The sequence below is a fragment of the Sinocyclocheilus anshuiensis genome, unplaced genomic scaffold (assembly GCF_001515605.1).
Source record: "Sinocyclocheilus anshuiensis isolate Anshui unplaced genomic scaffold, SAMN03320099.WGS_v1.1 scaffold1035, whole genome shotgun sequence".
In the NCBI taxonomy this organism is placed as follows: Eukaryota; Metazoa; Chordata; class Actinopteri; order Cypriniformes; family Cyprinidae; genus Sinocyclocheilus; species Sinocyclocheilus anshuiensis.
Window position 1 is genome coordinate 15,767 of NW_015547672.1, and position 20,732 is coordinate 36,498.

The 20,732-nt window shown below is 35.1% G+C and overlaps 1 protein-coding gene across 2 annotated transcripts in view; it reads right to left on the bottom strand.

Moving 5' to 3' along the window:
- The window catches only part of LOC107702790 (E3 ubiquitin-protein ligase listerin-like), a 26,977-nt gene continuing 6,245 nt past the window's right edge, over nt 1-20,732 (bottom strand). The window contains exons 11-30 of one of the 2 annotated variants that reach the window (XM_016505206.1): nt 19,910-19,951; nt 19,604-19,793; nt 18,551-18,790; nt 18,255-18,408; nt 17,968-18,115; nt 12,340-12,535; nt 11,700-11,859; nt 11,466-11,570; nt 10,862-11,004; nt 10,617-10,752; nt 9,457-9,601; nt 8,975-9,188; nt 6,949-7,186; nt 5,729-5,809; nt 4,608-4,794; nt 3,080-3,230; nt 2,232-2,452; nt 1,949-2,143; nt 631-798; nt 1-122 (exon numbers count right to left, since the gene is read on the bottom strand). In XM_016505206.1, coding sequence (XP_016360692.1) covers nt 60-122; nt 631-798; nt 1,949-2,143; nt 2,232-2,452; nt 3,080-3,230; nt 4,608-4,794; nt 5,729-5,809; nt 6,949-7,186; nt 8,975-9,188; nt 9,457-9,601; nt 10,617-10,752; nt 10,862-11,004; nt 11,466-11,570; nt 11,700-11,859; nt 12,340-12,535; nt 17,968-18,115; nt 18,255-18,408; nt 18,551-18,790; nt 19,604-19,793; nt 19,910-19,951 — 3,177 coding nt within the window. In that variant the 3' untranslated portion in view covers nt 1-59. Of the gene's footprint in view, nt 123-630; nt 799-1,948; nt 2,144-2,231; nt 2,453-3,058; nt 3,231-4,607; nt 4,795-5,728; nt 5,810-6,948; nt 7,187-8,974; nt 9,189-9,456; nt 9,602-10,616; nt 10,753-10,861; nt 11,005-11,465; nt 11,571-11,699; nt 11,860-12,339; nt 12,536-17,967; nt 18,116-18,254; nt 18,409-18,550; nt 18,791-19,603; nt 19,794-19,909; nt 19,952-20,732 lie in introns of both variants that reach the window. The other variant, XM_016505204.1, reaches the window with a different exon arrangement.

Consider the following 20,732-nt stretch of genomic DNA (forward strand, 5'->3'; position numbering starts at 1 on the left):
GAGTCAGCTGTTTGCCGAGGACGTCATTCACCTATTATTTGTGTCCATGGAGACAGAGCTTAGAAGAAAGTCTCTCGGCACAGAGGACATGTGGATTTGTTGCTAGATGTGAACCATTTATACTGGGGAATGAAAAGAAATGGAAAAAAGCGGTCAGTGAGGAACGAGAAGCGTTCGAGATCATTCAAGGTTGCACATTTTGCTGATTCTGAAATATCTGCAGAATTGGAGTAATAAATGGTGACAGATTGAGAACTTCACTGCGGATGGGAAATTATATAATTTTCAATTTCATTTTTCAAAAGTGCACTGGTGACCTATAGGATTTTAAACCTATGATTTGAAAGGGATCCAGTCATACTACCAATAAAAAACATTCAAACTAAACATGAAATCAAAATTGAGATTATTCACTTTCTGAATACCATTGAATATCCTGTTTCACACAAATACTTCAGATTACAGAAGTAAAATGGGTGCCATGTTAACTTTAAATTGCAGATATTACAGATAGTGATGTAAATTTGTAAAATAACATAAAAGCTCAAAACTACACTTACTACTCTCAAAAAACCTTCATCTAAAAATAACTATGATGGAAGAGCAAAAGATTGTGTATGTGGCACTCACCAGACAGGCAGAATGGAACTTCTTTTTGCAGGTACGGCAGGCTTTCTTTGGCAGCGAGTAATTGGATCCGTGAATGACAGAGAAGCAGATCATACAGTCCTCCACCCCCTCAAAACGCTTGTCAACATTGTTCTTCCACAGCGACAGACCTTCCAGAATACTGCCATTCTACCAAACATATCATCTAAATTAGTCTAGCCATTTTTAGTTATTCATATTAAAAAAAAAATAAATCACTCAGAGCATTTAACTATTACTTTAATAAACCAGTCCAACTGGTCCAACTCCAACATAAACAGACGAGACAACATTAACATCAGTCCCAAAAAGTGTTCAAATCTAAAAATTAAAAAAAAGTATGAATATCACTGCATTTGATTTTAAAAAAATCAACCCGAGGAACCCAGTAGCAATTTTTAACAACAGAGATCACATTTCAAGCAAAACATTTCATATCTCAAATTACCCCAATTCCACTATTATTATTCTAAATCCACTAAAAATGACTTTGGGACTTTGGTTAAAGCAACAATGACCCAAAAAATGAAGTTAGTTCTGACAAAAGCTATTGCATCATTTGTTTCCAGATGCCACTTGGTTTGATATTTTTTTTATCTAACACAATAAAATTCATTTTTATATGTGGCTTAAGTGACCAAATACTTTATATTTAGTTTCTCTATAACAGCACTACCTTGTGTTATGCCTTATATTACGTGTTTTAAAGCCAGTTTAAAGATTTCCAAAAACAAGTTTTAAAATTAGGTAAAAATATTTAGAAAAAATATATATATATTACATCTAAATTGCTTAAATGTTCAGTAAGATTTTTTTTAAAGAATGTAAAACTTTTTTCAGCAAGGATGAAAATTAAAATTACATTAATTAATTATTACATTACATTCATTTTTATTTTTAAAAAAATGCTGTTCTTTTGTAGTTCTTATGCATCAAAGAATCCTACAAAAATATATCACACTATCAACAAAAATATGAAGCAGAACAACTGTTTTCAACAATGATAATAAGAAATGTTTCTCGAGCAGCAAATCAGCATACTGAAGGATCATGTGACACTGAAGACTGGGGTAATGATGATGAAAATTCGGTTTTAACATCACCGGAATAAATTTTAAAATATATTGAAATAGAGAAGAGTTATTTTAATTTCTTAAGAGACTTTCAAGCTTACCGACCACAAACCTTTGAACAGTAGTGTATAGTTTTTTTCCTAACTTTAAAAGTTTTTTCTTAAGCTAAATGTTACTGCATTTATCTAAAAAAAAGTTTAGACTGAGAACATTTCTACTTCCTGTACCTGGTGTGTGAGGTACGTGCTGAGCTGAAGCATCCAATTGCGCCACTGCTGAACAGCCACGCCCACTCTCCGCCCACTCTCCACTGAGATAGAGCCGAGCGGATAATTCTGAGGCAGCTGAATCACCAGCTCTATGAAGATATCGTCGACAGAGTAAGTCGCGATCACCTCCCGCGTGGCAGACCGTGCTTTCACCTGGGAAAAAAACACATCCCATTACAGTTCATCAAACCACTTAAGCACAGAGCACTTTCTTTCACTTAAACGTTCCACCACGGCTCACCATCATGTTCTCAAAAGTCTGGGTGCTGGACTGTACAGATGCGATCTCCTGCGCAGACAAAACGCCGCTGACATACTTGCTGGTGAATTTATCCACCGTGCTGAAGACACGTTTCTCTTGGCTGTTCCACCACAGACGCACCATTGCAGGCAAGTCCTTTAACGCACCATAGTACACCAAGCAGGCCAGATGGGGAACCTCAAACTGCAGACCATCAGTTTCTAGAAAACACACACACACCTAATGAGATGACCTCAGATAAGAGAGAAATACATAAATGTTACAAATCATTGGTTGTCAACTGATGGGCCAAAGATCTGTTCTGATCAGGTCACGGGTAGCAGGTAGTGTTGGTAATGCTAACGGTTAACTATTAAACTATTAAAAACTATTACATTTTATATTAAAACCATTAAATTTTCAGCAATTAAGCTGAAATAAAATAAATACTTAAAATAAAAAAAAAATTTAAATTAGAATAAAAACAGAATTATATACTTATATACAGAACTATTATAGCTAAACAGAAATATTAAAAAAATGACAAAAGCACAAAAAAATTGCTAAAACTTTAAAAATGGAAATATAAAAATAAAAAAATCCATCTAAACAAACAAACAACTACAAAAAAATTATTTTAGTAAAAATTATTAATAATATCGCATATTGTTGGGTCTATGCAGTTTGTAATAATGTTAATACATATATTAATATATTTATTCATTTTAATGCCTGATTTTAGCAAGATGTTTATTTTCAATAAGTAATTTTTGTAGTGTGTTCAATCCTGTGGTGAGAATCACAGTTCTAAATGATCTGCAACATACTCCGGGGGGCGAGAGACAAACTCTCAGTGAAGAAGGTTTTGGGTTCTTTGCCCGAGGGTTCTGCTGGTTGTCCAGGCACTGATGGGTTCTCTGGCATCAGACGGAACAGGTGGAGCAGGAGTTTATGAAGAGAACGAGTCTTTTTCAAGTGCAAAGAGTACTGAGCTCGCAGCTGAAAAACAAAAACAGACGGTTTCGCAACGTAAACGAAATGTCATGTTGCTTGCATTACAAATAAGTACTGTGGCCTTTTTTACGTTCACTCAAAATCATAAAGAGCTGTGGAGATGAAAGCTGTGACATTATCACTCAATATTTCTGTCACAATGAGACGGACACATCTGACAGATCATTTAACCTCTAGAATGTCTCTGTTAAAAGTCTATCAAAAAGGATGAAACTAGAAGTTAGGGCTGGGACAATAAATCGATGCATCGCGATTCGTGGATCGATTCGGAGATTTCGGAATACATCGTGATTCTCTCTCGAATCGATTCTGAGCTTAGTTTTTAACAGCAGATGGCACTCTAGGCTAGTTTTTAACCGCACACTCAAATGCTCACGAAGAAGAGCGCTTGTGCGTTCGGCTGAGTAATGTAAGTGTTTAAATGCACTTGCACATCGGTTTATGCTTTTATGCTTTTATGATGCGAGATTAATGTAAACACAGCCCACTGTGAACATCCTTGTAATTCGCTTCATCCTTTTCGAACTTTATGAATGATTATTTTAGGTTAAAGTGGTCCATGTGTAAGGAACTGGAAGCAAGCAGAATACGGCTATTTCTAAAGCACGCAGTGCCATCTGCTGTTAAAAACTAAATGCCTTCGGAAAATCTCAGAATCGATGCAGAATCATTTCTCGATTTGCGATGAATCAATTTATTATCCCAGCCCTACTAGAGGTCGACCGGGCCGATTTTTGGCATTTTTTAATTAATCTGCAACGGCCGATTGTGCTGCAAGTTAGGCCGATTTATAGGCAGACGCATCTGCGGGCAGCTAAGCGTTGTTGCAGAACGCCGTACCCTCTGAGGTGTGTTTCTACTACAGCGTCAAATGGAAAACCTCTATATATCCTTGCTACGTTTCTGGACCTTGATCGGGGTAATTACATTGCTGTCTATGGGAGGGTCAGAGAGCTCTCAGAATTCATCAAAAATATCTTAATTTGTGTTCTGAAGATGAACGGAGGTCTTACGGGTTTAGAACGACATGAGGGTGAGTAATTAAGGACAGAATTGTAATTTTTGGGTGAACTATCCCTTTAAGTTTTGATCCATGTATTATACCTTGTACTACTACTTGTACTATCTTGTACCCTGCAATAAACATTTACTTAAAATATATTTTATGAGATGAAGGGGAAAAAAGGAAAACAAAATCGGCCAAACACATCGGCCAAAAAATCTGCATCATATATCGGCTGCCCTGATTTCTAAATATCGGCATCAGCATCGGCCAGAGAAAAACCCATATCGGTCGACCTCTAGATGAGACAATGATTAACAGCTTTCCAGCGCATTATGACAGTGCATTTTTTTACTTACATGAGATGAAGAAGCCTTGAAGAAGGTGAAGAGGAGTTTCCAGGCCAGAAGATATCCCAGAATGAAGCAGTGCTCCATACTGAGGGGTTGCACCACTGCAAACTCACCCACTTGCACGCCACCTAGAATATTCTCCAAGAGCTCTTCTGTGGCAGAAAGGATGCTCATCAATGCTGCTGGAGGAGACCTACAGGAAGTGCACACGGTAAGTCATCTAGATAACATAAAATTTGTGGGTGACCCCAGAAAAAACAAAACAAATAAATAAACAAAAAAAAAAATAATATATATATATATATATATATATAAATAAAACATAAATATATATTAGACAGATATTATAAATAATAGCTAATAATAACTAAATAATAATTTTAAATTGATATTTTAAATAACACAAACAGTTAAATAAGAGTAAATAATACAATATTTGAATAATGGATCCTCTAGGCTAAATGGGTGCCATCAGAAACAGCTGATAAAAGCATAAAACAGCATACAACAAAATAATAAAAGCATAACAATAATCAAAAAGTAATCCACATGACGCCAGTCCATTAACGTCTTGTGAAGCGGCATTATTTTATTCAATAATAAAAAATAACAATATAAAACAAATATTAAATATTAAACATTAAACAGATATTTGAAATAATAACATTTTAAATTGATATCTAAACAAAAAACGTTAAATAAGAGTAAATACAATAATTAAATTATGAAAAAATAGATAAATAGTAAATAAATATGAAAATATGAAAAACTATGAATAACTGAATGAAAACAGAAAAAGGACATTCCCAGAAGTCACTGTTACATCATATATGATATAGAAATTATATAAATAAATGTATATACATTTTCCCCCTATTTTTGCTATCATCAATGTATATCAGGGTGTTGTGTGTTATTTAGATCATGTTTATTGCATTACTTTAGTTATTTTATATTTTAGATAATACAATTATTAAATACATAAATAAAAATATAACAATGCAAACACAAACAAAGATGGATGGATGGACATCAAAAAAATCTTACCAAATGGAATCTATTTAGCATTAAAGTCCAAAGACTTTTAAGTGCCAGTGTGTGTGAAAGAGTGTCTTTGTGTGTCTTACAAGCATGGTTCTTCTCCATCTTCGTCATCAGATTTAGCGCTGGCACTCTCACTGTCACTCTCTGGCAACAAAGGCATCACCCTGTAAGACACGAACACATCACTCACATTTCTCCTGAGATGATTTCACATCAGCACTGAAGCTCATTCAAAGACTTGTAATGGACATCACACTTCAGCAACAGCACAGAGGAGATCTCAGCTAACTCCGTGGAATATAAAACTGTTTCTCTCCCAGAGGCTTGTTCTCTCAATGAAGCATATTTAATTAAACCCAAAGCGGAATGCATTGTGGATTAAACTTCTTCCGTACAATATGACCTTAAGGCTATGCAAAAACCGGCCGTCCCTTGGAGTATTCATTTCAATTACATTTACAATTATGTTCTAGACAGATACTTTCCTACCAAAGCAACTTACAGGAAAGTCCATTATAGCGTTTCTGCAGACGATGCAGAACAGGTAGAAAACAAAGATAATGTCTAGGTGGTAAGACACATGCTGACTTCTTAATGCGGCATTCTACACTTTGCATTTAACAATTATAATGTTAAACAAGTTTTCCTGCACCATGAATAGTTGTAATTTAGTTTAGTATGACCATTTTCTGCCCTTTCACTGACTCTTTAGTATTAAAAAGATTGTTTTTGCTACTGTACCTTTAAAACTTTGTTCATATGTTAATTTGCTTATGGTTGCTGATCATGTGAAAGGGCATTTAGAGTATATCTACATTATGCAGAACTTTGGGAAAAGTTCTCGCATAAAATAAAATTTGCTGAAAACTTCAACTTTTTGGAGAAATGTCAACAAATTTCAGTGGATTTTGAAGTGAGATTACAACAAGGGACTTTTTTTTTTTTTTTTTTTTTCTTGTAGATTATGGACTGCTACTTTGGCCAGAAAATGATGGATTTACTACAAACACGCAGCTTTTTACTTCATAATTCCTTAATTGATGGACTGGAGGTTTGTGGATTATTGTGATGTTTTTATTAGATGTTTGGACTCTCCTTCTGATGGCACCCATTCACTGCAGAGGATCCATTGGTCAGCAAGTGATGTAATGCTAAAATTTCAGCAAATATTCCTTTTTAGGTAACTATTCCTTCAAAACAGTAAGTTGTCCATTATATGACCTATTTAAATGTCTACTGTGTGGAGTTAGAGTGAAGTAAAAGTTCACTAAAGCAAGAGAGTCTGTAGCAAGAGAGTCTGTACTTGTGTAGGATGTGGTAGACTGCAAGCTGTAACGGCCGGGCTTTGAAGAGCAGCAGGGGTGAGAGGGTATTCAGCAGGGTCTGGAGGGGCTCTGGCAGACTGCTCCTCTGGTCGGCTACAAACCGAGGAGGGAGTTTATTCTGTGTGAGCAGCTCCACGGGGATGTAGGTAAGAGCCTCCCCCACTGCCCTCAATGCCGGCAGGGGGAACAAAGGGTCATCTGGCTCTGTAAAGTCCACTGAGACAACAGTTTGACATTTCAGTAGTCTGTTAACCACCAGACATCATGTTTCCATTAAACATCAGAAGTATAAATGATACAAGTAGTATAAAATGATTTCTAGGTTAACACTAGGGATGAGTCACAATGCCTACTGGGCAAACATGATTACTAAGACGTGATTTGAACATGATTTGAATGGTTTGTAGATATAGATTTTTTTGGTTGTTTTGTGTAGTGATGGAGCTTTAATTATGTTTGCAATTGTTTTGCAATGTAAAATGCTACTGTAAAAAGAACTAATTGTTTAATCACATTATTTGCAATTTTACTATGTAATATAATAAAATAATATAATAAAAGTGTGTGGTTACTGCAACTGTAGAAACTGTGAATACAATACAATTTATGGTTAAAAACAGTAAAAGAACATTCCCAGTAGTCACTGCATGACATTATGTATAACTGTATAATTACGTTTTATATAAATTATTTTTTACTTTTTATTTTTGTTTCCATTAAAGTGTTTTGTTATTTAGCATGCTTATTGCATTATTTTAGTGCTGTGTATTAGAGCTGGGCATCTGGACACATCAATATTCTACCCTGTAATACCTAAAACATTGTAACCATATTTTTTAATGTGAATTTCTGAAGACTGGAAATTCAGCTTTACTATCCCATTAATAAATTACATTTTAAAATATATTAAGATAGAAAACAGTTATTTTAAATTGTAATATTTCACAATATTACTTGTATTTTTGATCAAATAAATGCAGCCTTGGTGAGCATAAAAGACGTCTTTCAAAACCATTAACTGACCGCAAACTTTTGAACAGTAGTGTAGATATAAAATAAAAAAATAAAAATAAAAATCATTAAAGGGATAGTTCACCCAAAAATGAAAATTTGATGTTTATCTGCTTACCCCCAGGGCATCCAAGATGTAGGTGACTTTGTTTCTTCAGTAGAACACAAACAAAGATATTTAACTCAAACCGTTGCATAAAATATATTAAGATAGAAAACAGTTATTTTAAATTGCAATATTTCACAATATTACTTGTATTTTTGCTCAAATAAATGCAGCCTTGGTGAGCATAAAAGACGTCTTTCAAAACCATTAACTGACCGCAAACTTTTGAACAGTAGTGTAGATATAAAATAAAAAAATAAAAATAAAAATCATTAAAGGGATAGTTCACCCAAAAATGAAAATTTGATGTTTATCTGCTTACCCCCAGGGCATCCAAGATGTAGGTGACTTTGTTTCTTCAGTAGAACACAAACAAAGATATTTAACTCAAACCGTTGCAGTCTGTCAGTCATATAATGGCAGTCAATGGGCTCCACGGCTTTGAGAGTAAAAAAAACACACAGACAAAACCAAATTTAACCCTGCGCCTCGTGACGATACACTGAGGTCTTAAGACACAAAACGATCGGTCTGTGCAAGAAACTGAACAGTATTTATATCATTTTTTACCTCTGATCCACCGCAATGTCCAACTGTCCTGAGCGCGTTCACAACATCCGGCACGTTTCGTGTCTTAAGACCTCAATGTATCGTCACGAGCCGCAGGGTTTAATTTGGTTTTGTCGGTGTATGTTTTTTTTTTTACTCTCAAAGCCATGATTCCCATTCACCTCCATTATAAGACTGACAGACTGCAACGGTTTGTGTTAAAAATCTTAGAAACAAAGTCACCTACATCTTGGATGCCCTGGGGGTAAGCAGATAAACATCAAACTTTCATTTTTGGGTGAACTATCCCTTTAAAGGTTCTTGTTAAGGTGACTCACCAGGGATCTTAATAAGCAGTGAGAGCAGAAGGTTGTGAATTCCCTCCAAAAAGAACTCCTTCCACTCTGAGTTCAGCTCTGGAGGAAGCTGTTCCTGCACACCAGCAGGGGGCGATGTGAAAAACTCACTCAGCCTTACAATCAGCTCACAGTTTGCACACACAAACAGCTGCACCCAAGGATTCCAGAACATGCTGCTGTTCTCACTGGCAGTCTGTGAAAAACACACAATTACATGTTGCACTGATTAAAAATTACATTCGCTCAGATTGTCGTCAGTATGCAGCACGGTTCTCAGAGTAGGTGTGATTATTTATAAGATCAGCCATATGTGTAAAGCATCTCAGATCTCATTTACACCTTGTGTTAAAATAAGATCTATTCAAAATGCAGATTTGATTGTGCACTGAGGTGGAAATTTCTGGAAAGGACAGGGGAAAGTGTCGCTGTGAGCCTGTCTACTGCATACAAACTCATCTCACCTCAAGCCATGCCAGCATTGAGCAGAGCAGGAGATCCCAATGAGTGTTTCCCAAGACTGTAGGAGAATGATCCACCATCCAGCACAAGAAACGCATCATTTCTACTGCCAATAAGAGTCCTGCGGTAGAAACTTTTCCAAGGTCACTGCAAATGGACACAAAGTAAAAAAAATAATTTATTTAATTCAATTTTATTTTATTTAATAATTAGAATTAATTATAAATATAATTAATTAAACAATTTTATTCAATTTGTATATAATTTTAATTCACTTAAAATATATATTTAAAAGATACAGTAAAGAGGGAATAAAACATTTTTTGTTGATTTTTATTTTTTCAAACATTTTGAAATTTTAAGAAAATGTTTATATATTGTTAGGCATCATTTAAAGATGCTTCACAATCTTGTTCAGTTTAAAATTGTGTTATGATAGCTATTATTTTTATTATTACTTATTAATTTATATTTTGTATTTTTATTCTTATGTCATAGTAAAGAGGAAAATGAAAACCGTTTTTGGTGATTTTCCTCTTTTTCTGCATTAATATGTTTGTATATTGTTATGTATTACTTGAAGTTTACATTCTTGATACATTTAACATTGTTATTCTAGCTATTATAATTATTTTGTATTACTTACTGATTTTATATTTTAAATGTTTTATTCCAAAAATATAGCATAGATGGTATAGGAAAAATATTTTGATAATTTTTCTGTTTTTCTGCATGAATGTTTTTGTTATGAATGCATTTTGGGCAAAATGTTTATATACTGTTACATATTATTTCAAGTTGCATCACATTCTTGATGCATTTAGCATTGTTATGATAGCTATTATTTTTTATTACAACTTATTATTAATTTTATATTTTACATGTTTTATATGAAAAATACAGTAATGAGGGAATAGGAAATATTTTATTTGATATTTCTATACATAATATATATATATAGAGAGAGAGAGATTTTAAATATTTACATTTTTTTTAAACATTTTATGCATTTTTAGTTTACTATTGGAAAGCTACAATGAAGAGGGCAAATAAAAACCTGCATCACCCACTTGAGCATCACGGCTACAGCTCTGGCATAAACATGACTGCCACTGCCGTCTTCCTCATTACAGAGATACACATAGCTGAGGCACAGTCTCACCTGTTGAAGAGGAACCACTCCTCTCTACTGTTCCTCCATTCAGCAATCGTGGCTACGACAGCCAACAAGATCTCATCCTCCACAGCCGTGTCGGCCTGTAGACAGCAGAGCAGCACGGCCAGGCAGCCCCGCACACCTACACACACACAACATTATTCTTTCACATCACTTAAGTGAGTGAGATCGGTGTTGCTCAGCCTATACGACTCATCATGTGCGGTGTGTGTATATGATTTGAATCTCACTATCGATGCAGTCCTGCTCGCTGTCCTGCCAGTTAAGGAGCTCTGTGACACACAAGGCGATGAGGGATTCTCTCTCTTCACTGGCTAGAAATGGACACAGCACCAGCACCGTGCTCACACTGTGTTCTGAGAGGGGAAAGAAACTGACACACACAAAAAAGCCACAGAATTAGCATGAACGTCACAACCACCTTGCTGGCTAGGCTGACATTTCTACTAAAGATTTCTATTTCGAGTAAATAAAAGAAACCTGGAAAAAAAAAATGACCAAATGTACAAAAATATTAATCAGCAATTTGGAATTCTGAAGGATCATGTGACACTAAAGACTAGGGTAATGACTACTGAAAATTCTAAAATATATTTAAATAGAAAACAAGCTATTTAAATTATTCTATCACAATATTATGGTTTTTACTTTATTTTAATCAAATAAATGTAGCCTTCGTGAGCTTTCAAAAACAATAAAACAATCTTAATGACTCCGAATGGTGGTGTATGTTAGCATTTGTTGTGTGTGTGTGTGTGTGTGTGTGTGTGTGTGTGTGTGTGTGTGTGTGTGTGTGTGTGTGTGTGTGTGTGTGTGTTATGATGGATATCTTACCTTTCTACATTGCCGTATAAGGCCTTAATGTGGCTTGGTTCCATTTTGCTGTTCTGCATGCATTTTGCCAGAGCTAGTGACCAGAGGGAGCCCTCTTCTTGTGACCTGTGATTAAAAAGGATAAAAGGGTCTATGAATTATACTCATTAAAACAAAATAAAGACATTTATACATAGGCTAGGCCATTACTATTGAAAATGCACATAAATAAATCAATCACATGAATGAGATGACCTTGTGAAAAGTGTGTCAAACAGAGTAGTTTGGATCAGGCTGTCGTTGTGGATTCTCTGCTCTAAACTCCAGGTCTGCAACAGTTTGTGATATTCAGACACCATGGGGGGTGAAAGCTCCATTTCTTCACACCACTGAAGTCCATAGAAAATCTCTGAAACTACATTAAAACAAGTATTGGTGACACTTTATTTGAACTCTATAAAGCCTACTTTATCATATTTGATACGCATTTGATAAGGCCCCTAAATTAACATGATAAAAAAAATTACTTTTGTAGCAAATAAAAGGCATTTTAGTATAATTCTTGATATAGGTCTTGATACATGATATTTCATTGCATTATATGTTTGTCCCCACAATAAAAACTACAGAGCTTTGATCATAAAACTAGCATTTAAATCTTAATAAGACATATTGGGAGATATAAAGTGACAACTGATATTTGTATGCATTTCATGAAAATAGTACACTGTTATAAAGACTGATTCACATTGCACGCTATCAGAATATATCCTCCTCTAAAAAAATCTCTAAATTATCCTTTCAGAATGTGTAATGCATGAGCAAAAATTATTTAACAAATTATTATCTTACAAGATCACTGCTACCAAAAGCTAGATGAATGAATGAGTCTCACCTATGTGTTTGAGATCAGGAATTTCAGAGAAGTCTGCCTCCACCTGCTGGTCATCAGGTGAAGCTGCAGTGAAGATGATTCTGCCCAGTAATGCACTTACACACAGGTGTGCAGGCAGCCGGTTAGTCCACAAGTCCATGCAGGGGTATTCACCAGTGACTCTGAGACGACCACACAGTAAAGGGTGTTTCACCCACTGCAGAGATGAACAAAGATAATTCATTAAAATGACATATTTTTGCCATTTTAAAGGGATAGTTCACCCAAAAATGAAAATTCGGTCATTTACAAGTTTACATACCCCTCGCAGAATCTGCAAAACAGGGCTCTACAGTGCGACCACTACTGCGTACGACTATGAAAAAATATGTAGGAGCACCAGTGCAACTGACCCGGTCAGCATATTTGTGTTTGCGCTGAGGGGACCCTCAAATGTTTCTAGATGTTTTTGCAGCGTTGAGTAATGTATTACAGACATATCTGTTGATTTCTTGAACACAATGTTAATCAGAATCCACTCACTGCTCAAAACACCAGCGTTTTGTTAAGCACTAAGTTATGCAAGCTCACGAATACTTTCATAAACAAAATGTAGACAATGTAAGAGATTCGTTGTGCAGTGTAGAGAGCTTCATTGATTATAATGGAACATTGTGAAATCGTGATGAACTAAGATGAGTGACAGCTTTTAATGATTATTAAGGGAGTTTGTAAATGTGTTATTGATTTAATACAACAGTTCAATAAACAAGAAGTTCATATTAAGTGACTTATATTGTCTGACTATTACACTATTGCCTGATTTTGCTCTATTTCCTCATCAGAAATAGTTTCAAACAAAGTCACAGCTAAGCCGCTGCGGCATCTCCATTCTGACACAGCGGTGTGTCTAATGAGTCAATGATTCAATTAGCCTACCCATTCATAAAGACAGTCACTTGCTTCATTCCTGAATGAATCAGCCGTTTGAACGAATCAAATGAATGAATGATTCAGTGATAAAATCAGTGACTTGCTGCCACCTACTGGCAGTTTTAATTTCATTTTTAAAGTATATTTTCAGATATTTAAATCATTTAATATTCTATATTCAAAATGTTATATTAAAAACATTTATCTCATCATGAATTTATGAATTTAATTGCACTCATGCCACCTCTGAGCCTCATTAAATGTCTGCAAATACACCTACAATCCACTTTTGTGGTCTTCTATGCCACCTCTGTAGTACTTATTCTTCCTGTTCTACTTGTTCTTAATTCTATTGTTTTAATTAGAAATTTTAAAAAGCTTATGAATATATATTTTTTTACATTTGACATAAAAGATTAAATACTTTTAATTAAGTTAGAAAAATTCCCCTGTAAATCACTTTAAGGAGTCAAATATCACCTCATAATGGGATGGCTAATTTTTTATCCGATTTTTTGATTATTGATTAGAAGGTGCTCGTGAAATTTTTGACTGTGCTCCTAAATTTTTTAAGTTAGGACCACAAGTGCTCCTAAAAATAAAAGTAAGCGTAGAGCCCTGCAAAATGTTAATTATTTCACCAAAATAAGAGGAATCATACAAAATGCATGTTATTGTTTATTTAATACTGACCTGAATAAGACATTTCACATAAAAGATGTTTACATATAGTCCACAAGAGAAAATAAGTTGAATTTATAAAAATTACGCTGTTCAAAAGTTTACATACACTTGATTCTTAATACTGTGTTGTTACCTAATTGATCCACAGCTGTGTTTTTTTGTTTAGTAATAGTTGTTCATGAGTCCCTTGTTTGTCCTGAACAGTTAAACTGCCTGCATGCTGTTCTTCAGAAAAATCCTTCAGGTCCCACAAATTCTTTGCTTTTCCAGCATTTGATGCTCCAGAAGGAAAAACGCTGCATTAAGAGCCAGGGGGTTAAGAGCTAATACTATAAATACTATTATTCTCTTACTATATGTAAACATCTTTTATGTGAAATATCGTATTCAGGTCAGTACTAAATAAACAATAACATGCATTTTGTGTGATCCCTCTTATTGTGGTAAAATAATTAACATTTTGCAGATTCTGCAAGGTGTATGTAAACTTTTGACTTCAATTGTATTACTCACCCTCATGTCGTTCCAAACCCATAAGACCTTCGTTCATCTTCGCAACACAATTTAAGATATTTTTGATGAAATCTGTGAGTTTTCTGACCATCCATAGGCAGCAATGGAACTACCGCGTTCAAGGCCCAGAAAGGTTGTAAGGACATCGTTAAAATAGTCCATGTGACATCAGTGGTTCAACCGTAATTTTATGAAGCTATGAGAATACTTTTTGTGCGCAAAGAAAACAAAAATAACAGCTTTATTCAACAATTTCTTCTGTTCCATGTCAGTCTTCAAGCTCCACATCCTTAGCAAGTATGTACATCCCAACAAGTAAAGCATACTGCAATTTTTTTTGCATTTGAAACTCAAGCGGTATAAACACATTTGTCACCACAAACAAAGTGTAGACGGTGTAAATAAGAGATTCGTTGTGCAGTGTAGAGAGCTTCATTGATTATAATGGAACATTGTGAAATCGTGATGAACTAAGATGAGTGACAGCTTTTAATGATTATTAAGGGAGTTTGTAAATGTGTTATTGATTTAATACAACAGTTCAATAAACAAGAAGTTCATATTAAGTGACTTATATTGTCTGACTATTACACTATTGCCTGATTTTGCTCTATTTCCTCATCAGAAATAGTTTCAAACAAAGTCACAGCTAAGCCGCTGCGGCATCTCCATTCTGACACAGCGGTGTGTCTAATGAGTCAATGATTCAATTAGCCTACCCATTCATAAAGACAGTCACTTGCTTCATTCCTGAATGAATCAGCCGTTTGAACGAATCAAATGAATGAATGATTCAGTGATAAAATCAGTGACTTGCTGCCACCTACTGGCAGTTTTAATTTCATTTTTAAAGTATATTTTCAGATATTTAAATCATTTAATATTCTATATTCAAAATGTTATATTAAAAACATTTATCTCATCATGAATTTATGAATTTAATTGCACTCATGCCACCTCTGAGCCTCATTAAATGTCTGCAAATACACCTACAATCCACTTTTGTGGTCTTCTATGCCACCTCTGTAGTACTTATTCTTCCTGTTCTACTTGTTCTTAATTCTATTGTTTTAATTAGAAATTTTAAAAAGCTTATGAATATATATTTTTTTACATTTGACATAAAAGATTAAATACTTTTAATTAAGTTAGAAAAATTCCCCTGTAAATCACTTTAAGGAGTCAAATATCACCTCATAATGGGATGGCTAATTTTTTATCCGATTTTTTGATTATTGATTAGAAGGTGCTCGTGAAATTTTTGACTGTGCTCCTAAATTTTTTAAGTTAGGACCACAAGTGCTCCTAAAAATAAAAGTAAGCGTAGAGCCCTGCAAAATGTTAATTATTTCACCAAAATAAGAGGAATCATACAAAATGCATGTTATTGTTTATTTAATACTGACCTGAATAAGACATTTCACATAAAAGATGTTTACATATAGTCCACAAGAGAAAATAAGTTGAATTTATAAAAATTACGCTGTTCAAAAGTTTACATACACTTGATTCTTAATACTGTGTTGTTACCTAATTGATCCACAGCTGTGTTTTTTTGTTTAGTAATAGTTGTTCATGAGTCCCTTGTTTGTCCTGAACAGTTAAACTGCCTGCATGCTGTTCTTCAGAAAAATCCTTCAGGTCCCACAAATTCTTTGCTTTTCCAGCATTTGATGCTCCAGAAGGAAAAACGCTGCATTAAGAGCCAGGGGGTTAAGAGCTAATACTATAAATACTATTATTCTCTTACTATATGTAAACATCTTTTATGTGAAATATCGTATTCAGGTCAGTACTAAATAAACAATAACATGCATTTTGTGTGATCTCTCTTATTGTGGTAAAATAATTAACATTTTGCAGATTCTGCAAGGTGTATGTAAACTTTTGACTTCAATTGTATTACTCACCCTCATGTCGTTCCAAACCCATAAGACCTTCGTTCATCTTCGCAACACAATTTAAGATATTTTTGATGAAATCTGTGAGTTTTCTGACCATCCATAGGCAGCAATGGAACTACCGCGTTCAAGGCCCAGAAAGGTTGTAAGGACATCGTTAAAATAGTCCATGTGACATCAGTGGTTCAACCGTAATTTTATGAAGCTATGAGAATACTTTTTGTGCGCAAAGAAAACAAAAATAACAGCTTTATTCAACAGTCTTCTCTTCGTGTCAGTCTTCAATGCGCATTCACAAGAGTACCATGACATATGTGTGTGCATTCTTCTGCTTGCAAACAAGGTGCAGCGCATCCGGGTTCTACGTCAGCACCACACACATGCGGAATGTAGGGTTGTGACGGTGAGGAAATTTTCCCACCGGTTAATCGACGTGTGACAACACCGGTAATACCGGTATCACCGCGGGGGCGGGGCGTTTCCCTCTTTTCCTCGCTTTCCGTCGCTTTTAAATAGCTTGTAAAAGCGGCGTGTGCATTTTACTTTCACTTTGAAATAGCGGCAATTCGGCGTAAAGCAATTGTTCGTTTTAATTTTCCCTCTTTTCCTCGCTTTTCCTTCGCTTTTAAATAGCTTAAAAACGCCGTGCACATTTTACTTTCACTTTTGAATTAGCGGCAGTTAGGCGTCAATTGCTTGAATGCAACAACAAAATACAACGTCAAACTCACTTTAGCGTATATATAAAACATAGAACTTTTATTAACAAAACGAATAAAAATACACCATGCTATAGGGCAGGCTATGCCTAATATAAAATAACAAATTTAAGAAAGAACAAAAGTAAGAAAGCTTGAGGAGGCAGGGCATACACCTTGCTGTCAAATAAAATAAATAAATGACACAAAGTTTAAATAAAGTAAAAATCAGCAAACAAAGTGGAACCAATTAAATAAGAAACGAATGTTTAAAAAAAACTTCCAAAATCACAGGCTTTTCAAAATCCAAAATACTGCCAAACAGGCGCTTTTGCATCTAGTTTCGAAACTAAATCATCCGCCATCGTCTTGTCTGTCTCACCTCACCTCACTCTTCTTGTCAGTCAGCTCGACTCACTCTCCTCACTGGAGAAATTAAATCTGATCTGTAATGCGACTATCTTTCGGCACTCTGCATTGAGCAGCCGCGTTCAGTTTTTAATTGTAGTGTCTGTTCTTTTACTGAACTAAATTATTTTTATTTCTATAAAAAATCAAAACGACGGTGGGGGTCGGTGCCGCGGTGGGCAAGTGACTTAACCGGTGTTGCGGCTTAACACCGGTATCACCGTCAACACCGTCTATCGCGGCAAGCCTAGCGGAATGACAGGGAGGAGAAGAAATTGTTGAATAAAGTCGTTATTTTTGTTTTCTTTTTGTGTTCCAAAGATGAACAAAGGTATTACGGGTTTGGAACAACATGAGGGTGAGTAATTAATGACTGAATTTTCATTTTTGGGTGAACTGCCCCTTTATGAAGTACCTTCTTTATACCATTTTAACAAAATATTAAACTAGTGGTTCCTCCCAAAATCTTTTGCCGGCTTGTTTGGCCTGTGTGAAGTGAATGGCTCGAGTACCTGAGGCGGCAGGGCCCGTCTAATGCAACTCCATTCCTCCTCAGTAGGAGCAAGACAGCAGATAAACTGAGACAGGAGACAGCTGGTATTCTGGGCTGAGGCGATGGTCTGAGCCAGACTTTCCACAGCCTGCACCAGGACCTGCAGACTGACATTAATAACAGAGGAGATTGAGACAAGTTCCCAAACAATTCTTTCAGCTATCCAAATTAAACAACAACAAAAAATTAACAGTATCCGGAGAAAGCACATTTATCTAAGGGCCATTGGATGAGTCCTTTTGAGACCTTTTGACTGTCAGTGGTATGGTGAGCAGCTGACTTTTAACCCAGAGTCCAATGTTGTGGAGGAGGGTGCCCTTTGTGGCCCCTGCGCCCAGGTGAGTGATCAATGACTGAATGCCAGCAGTGTAGGCGTGCTGTAGCTTCAGGAGAAGAGCATCTGCCGGGAAACACCAGACATGCATTTAAAAGCAATACACACAATTGAGGAGATTTATTTTTTGTGTAATATTGAAAGAAATTGAAAACCACATTCTACATAGACAAATGTTTGAACTTCTTGATGGTTTGGAGAACTGTACCTGAGAGGTGAGTGAAGATTTGGTTCTGTGCACAAAGCTGGAAAACAGTCATTAGCAGCTCCTCGGCAGACGCCAGGAGCAGGCAGCCCTTAACCGAAGAAAAGAAGGTGGCAGCCACATCAGAGATGAAAGTGAGCAGCGGCTCCATGTTCCCAGCGTCTGACATGCCCTTTGCTTCTGACAGGGTGGCGTGAAGCTCGTCAATGATCTGCTTGACATAGGCCTTGCCAATGAGAGGCTCTGCAGAGAGAAGAACGGGTGAAACAGCATTATTTCCTTAAGCCAACCACTCATTAAGTCATTTGCAACACATAATAATACTCCCATAATAACTTCCATAATGAGACATTCACTATCATTCAAAAGTATGGGGTCAGTTAGATTTTTTTGTTTTGTTTTGTTGGAGGAAATTCATACTTTTTCAGCAAAAACGCATTAAATTGATTAAAAGTGATGGCATTTATGTTACAAAGATTTATATTTCCAATAAATGATGTTCTTTTGCACTTTCTGTTCACCCTGAGAAAAAAAAATGTATCACAGTATCCAAAAAAAATATTAAGATTTCAACACTGATAATAAAAGGAAATTAATTAAAATGATTTCTGAAGGATCATGTGACACTGAAGACTGGAGTAATGGCTGCTGAAAATTCAGCTTTATGATCACAGGAATAAGTTACATTTTTAAATAAAATAAAATAGAAAACAGTTATTTTAAAATGCAATAACATTTCACAATAATACTGCTTTTTCTTTTTTTTTTTGATCAAATTAATGCAGTATTGGATAAACTTTTTGGGAAGAAGACAAGGATCTCACTGGACCAAAACATGCTTCACTGTGATAATGTTTGCTAAGCCAATATTGCGGTCAGTCACTCATTTTTGTTTCTACCAAGAACTTCCTGCCGAGGAATTTTGGTATTTTATTCCTTCAGATTTGTGATCCAAGAGCTTGTTTTATGAAAGTAAATAGGTCAGTTTTGTCTTTTAACTTCAATATGCGAGACATCAGGTGGTAGTTTTTGAGTAGTGATGACATGCAGACTTACCATTATTGTGCTGCTGTGAAAGAGCGAGGCTGATGAGAGGCCAGCCGTGTGCATGATGAGATGATGAAGAAGAGGATCCACGCAGACCCATCACACACAGCTCTCCAGCCAGACCCACCAACCTCTCCCCTAACACTGGACCCCTCAGCCAGCTAACACACACCCCCAAACGGACGGGATCTGCACAGGCCTGGTGTCATGAAAGTGACAAGAGAAGATTTTGTTAACTCATATTTCTTCAATACAAAACATTTTAAAAAGATAAATGTAACCTAACTGAAAAGATAGCTTAATTAAAACAGATACCTTTTCAATAAGCTGAAGAGTCACACTCCAATTCAAATCCCTCTGTTTTAAAAAGACAAATAACTGATTGTTGATATTACATGTTTGTAAATTAGAGAAAATGTCTTTTGATAAGACAGATGTGAAGTAAAAAAAAATAAAATAGTTGGAAAATGTAACATTTCATTAAAAACAAAAAAGGTTTGGGGTTGACGAGATTTTTTCATGTTTTTGAAAGAAATTTCATGCTCACCAAGACTTGTGACTTATTTGATCAAAAATACAGTAAAAACAGTAATGTTGTGAAATATCATTAGAATTTAAAATAACTTTTCTGTCTGAATATATTTTCAAATGTAATTTGACTACAAAGCTGAATTTCCAGTCTTCAACATCACATCCTACTATGCTGATTTGCTGCTCAAGAAACGTTTACTATCATTATCATCAATGTTGAAAACAGTTGTGCTGCCTAATATATTTATGGAAACTATGATGCATTTTTCATGATTCTTTAATGAATATTTTTAAATATATTTATACTTATATTTATGTTTATTTACTTATATTTATACTTCAAAGTATATTTTGAATAGTAAAGATATTTATAATGTTACAAAAAGTTTTTCTGACACTTTTGGTTAATATAACACAACCTTGGTGAATAAAAGTAATTTCTTTAAAAAAAAAAATCTTACTGTCCCCAAGCATAACCGCAATACTTTATAAAAAAATAAATTAAAAAAAAAGCAAGTAAAAATCCAACAGGTTAAACAGAATAAAAATCTTACTGAGAGCCCTTTCTATAAATATTATTATATTATATTATATTATATTATATTAT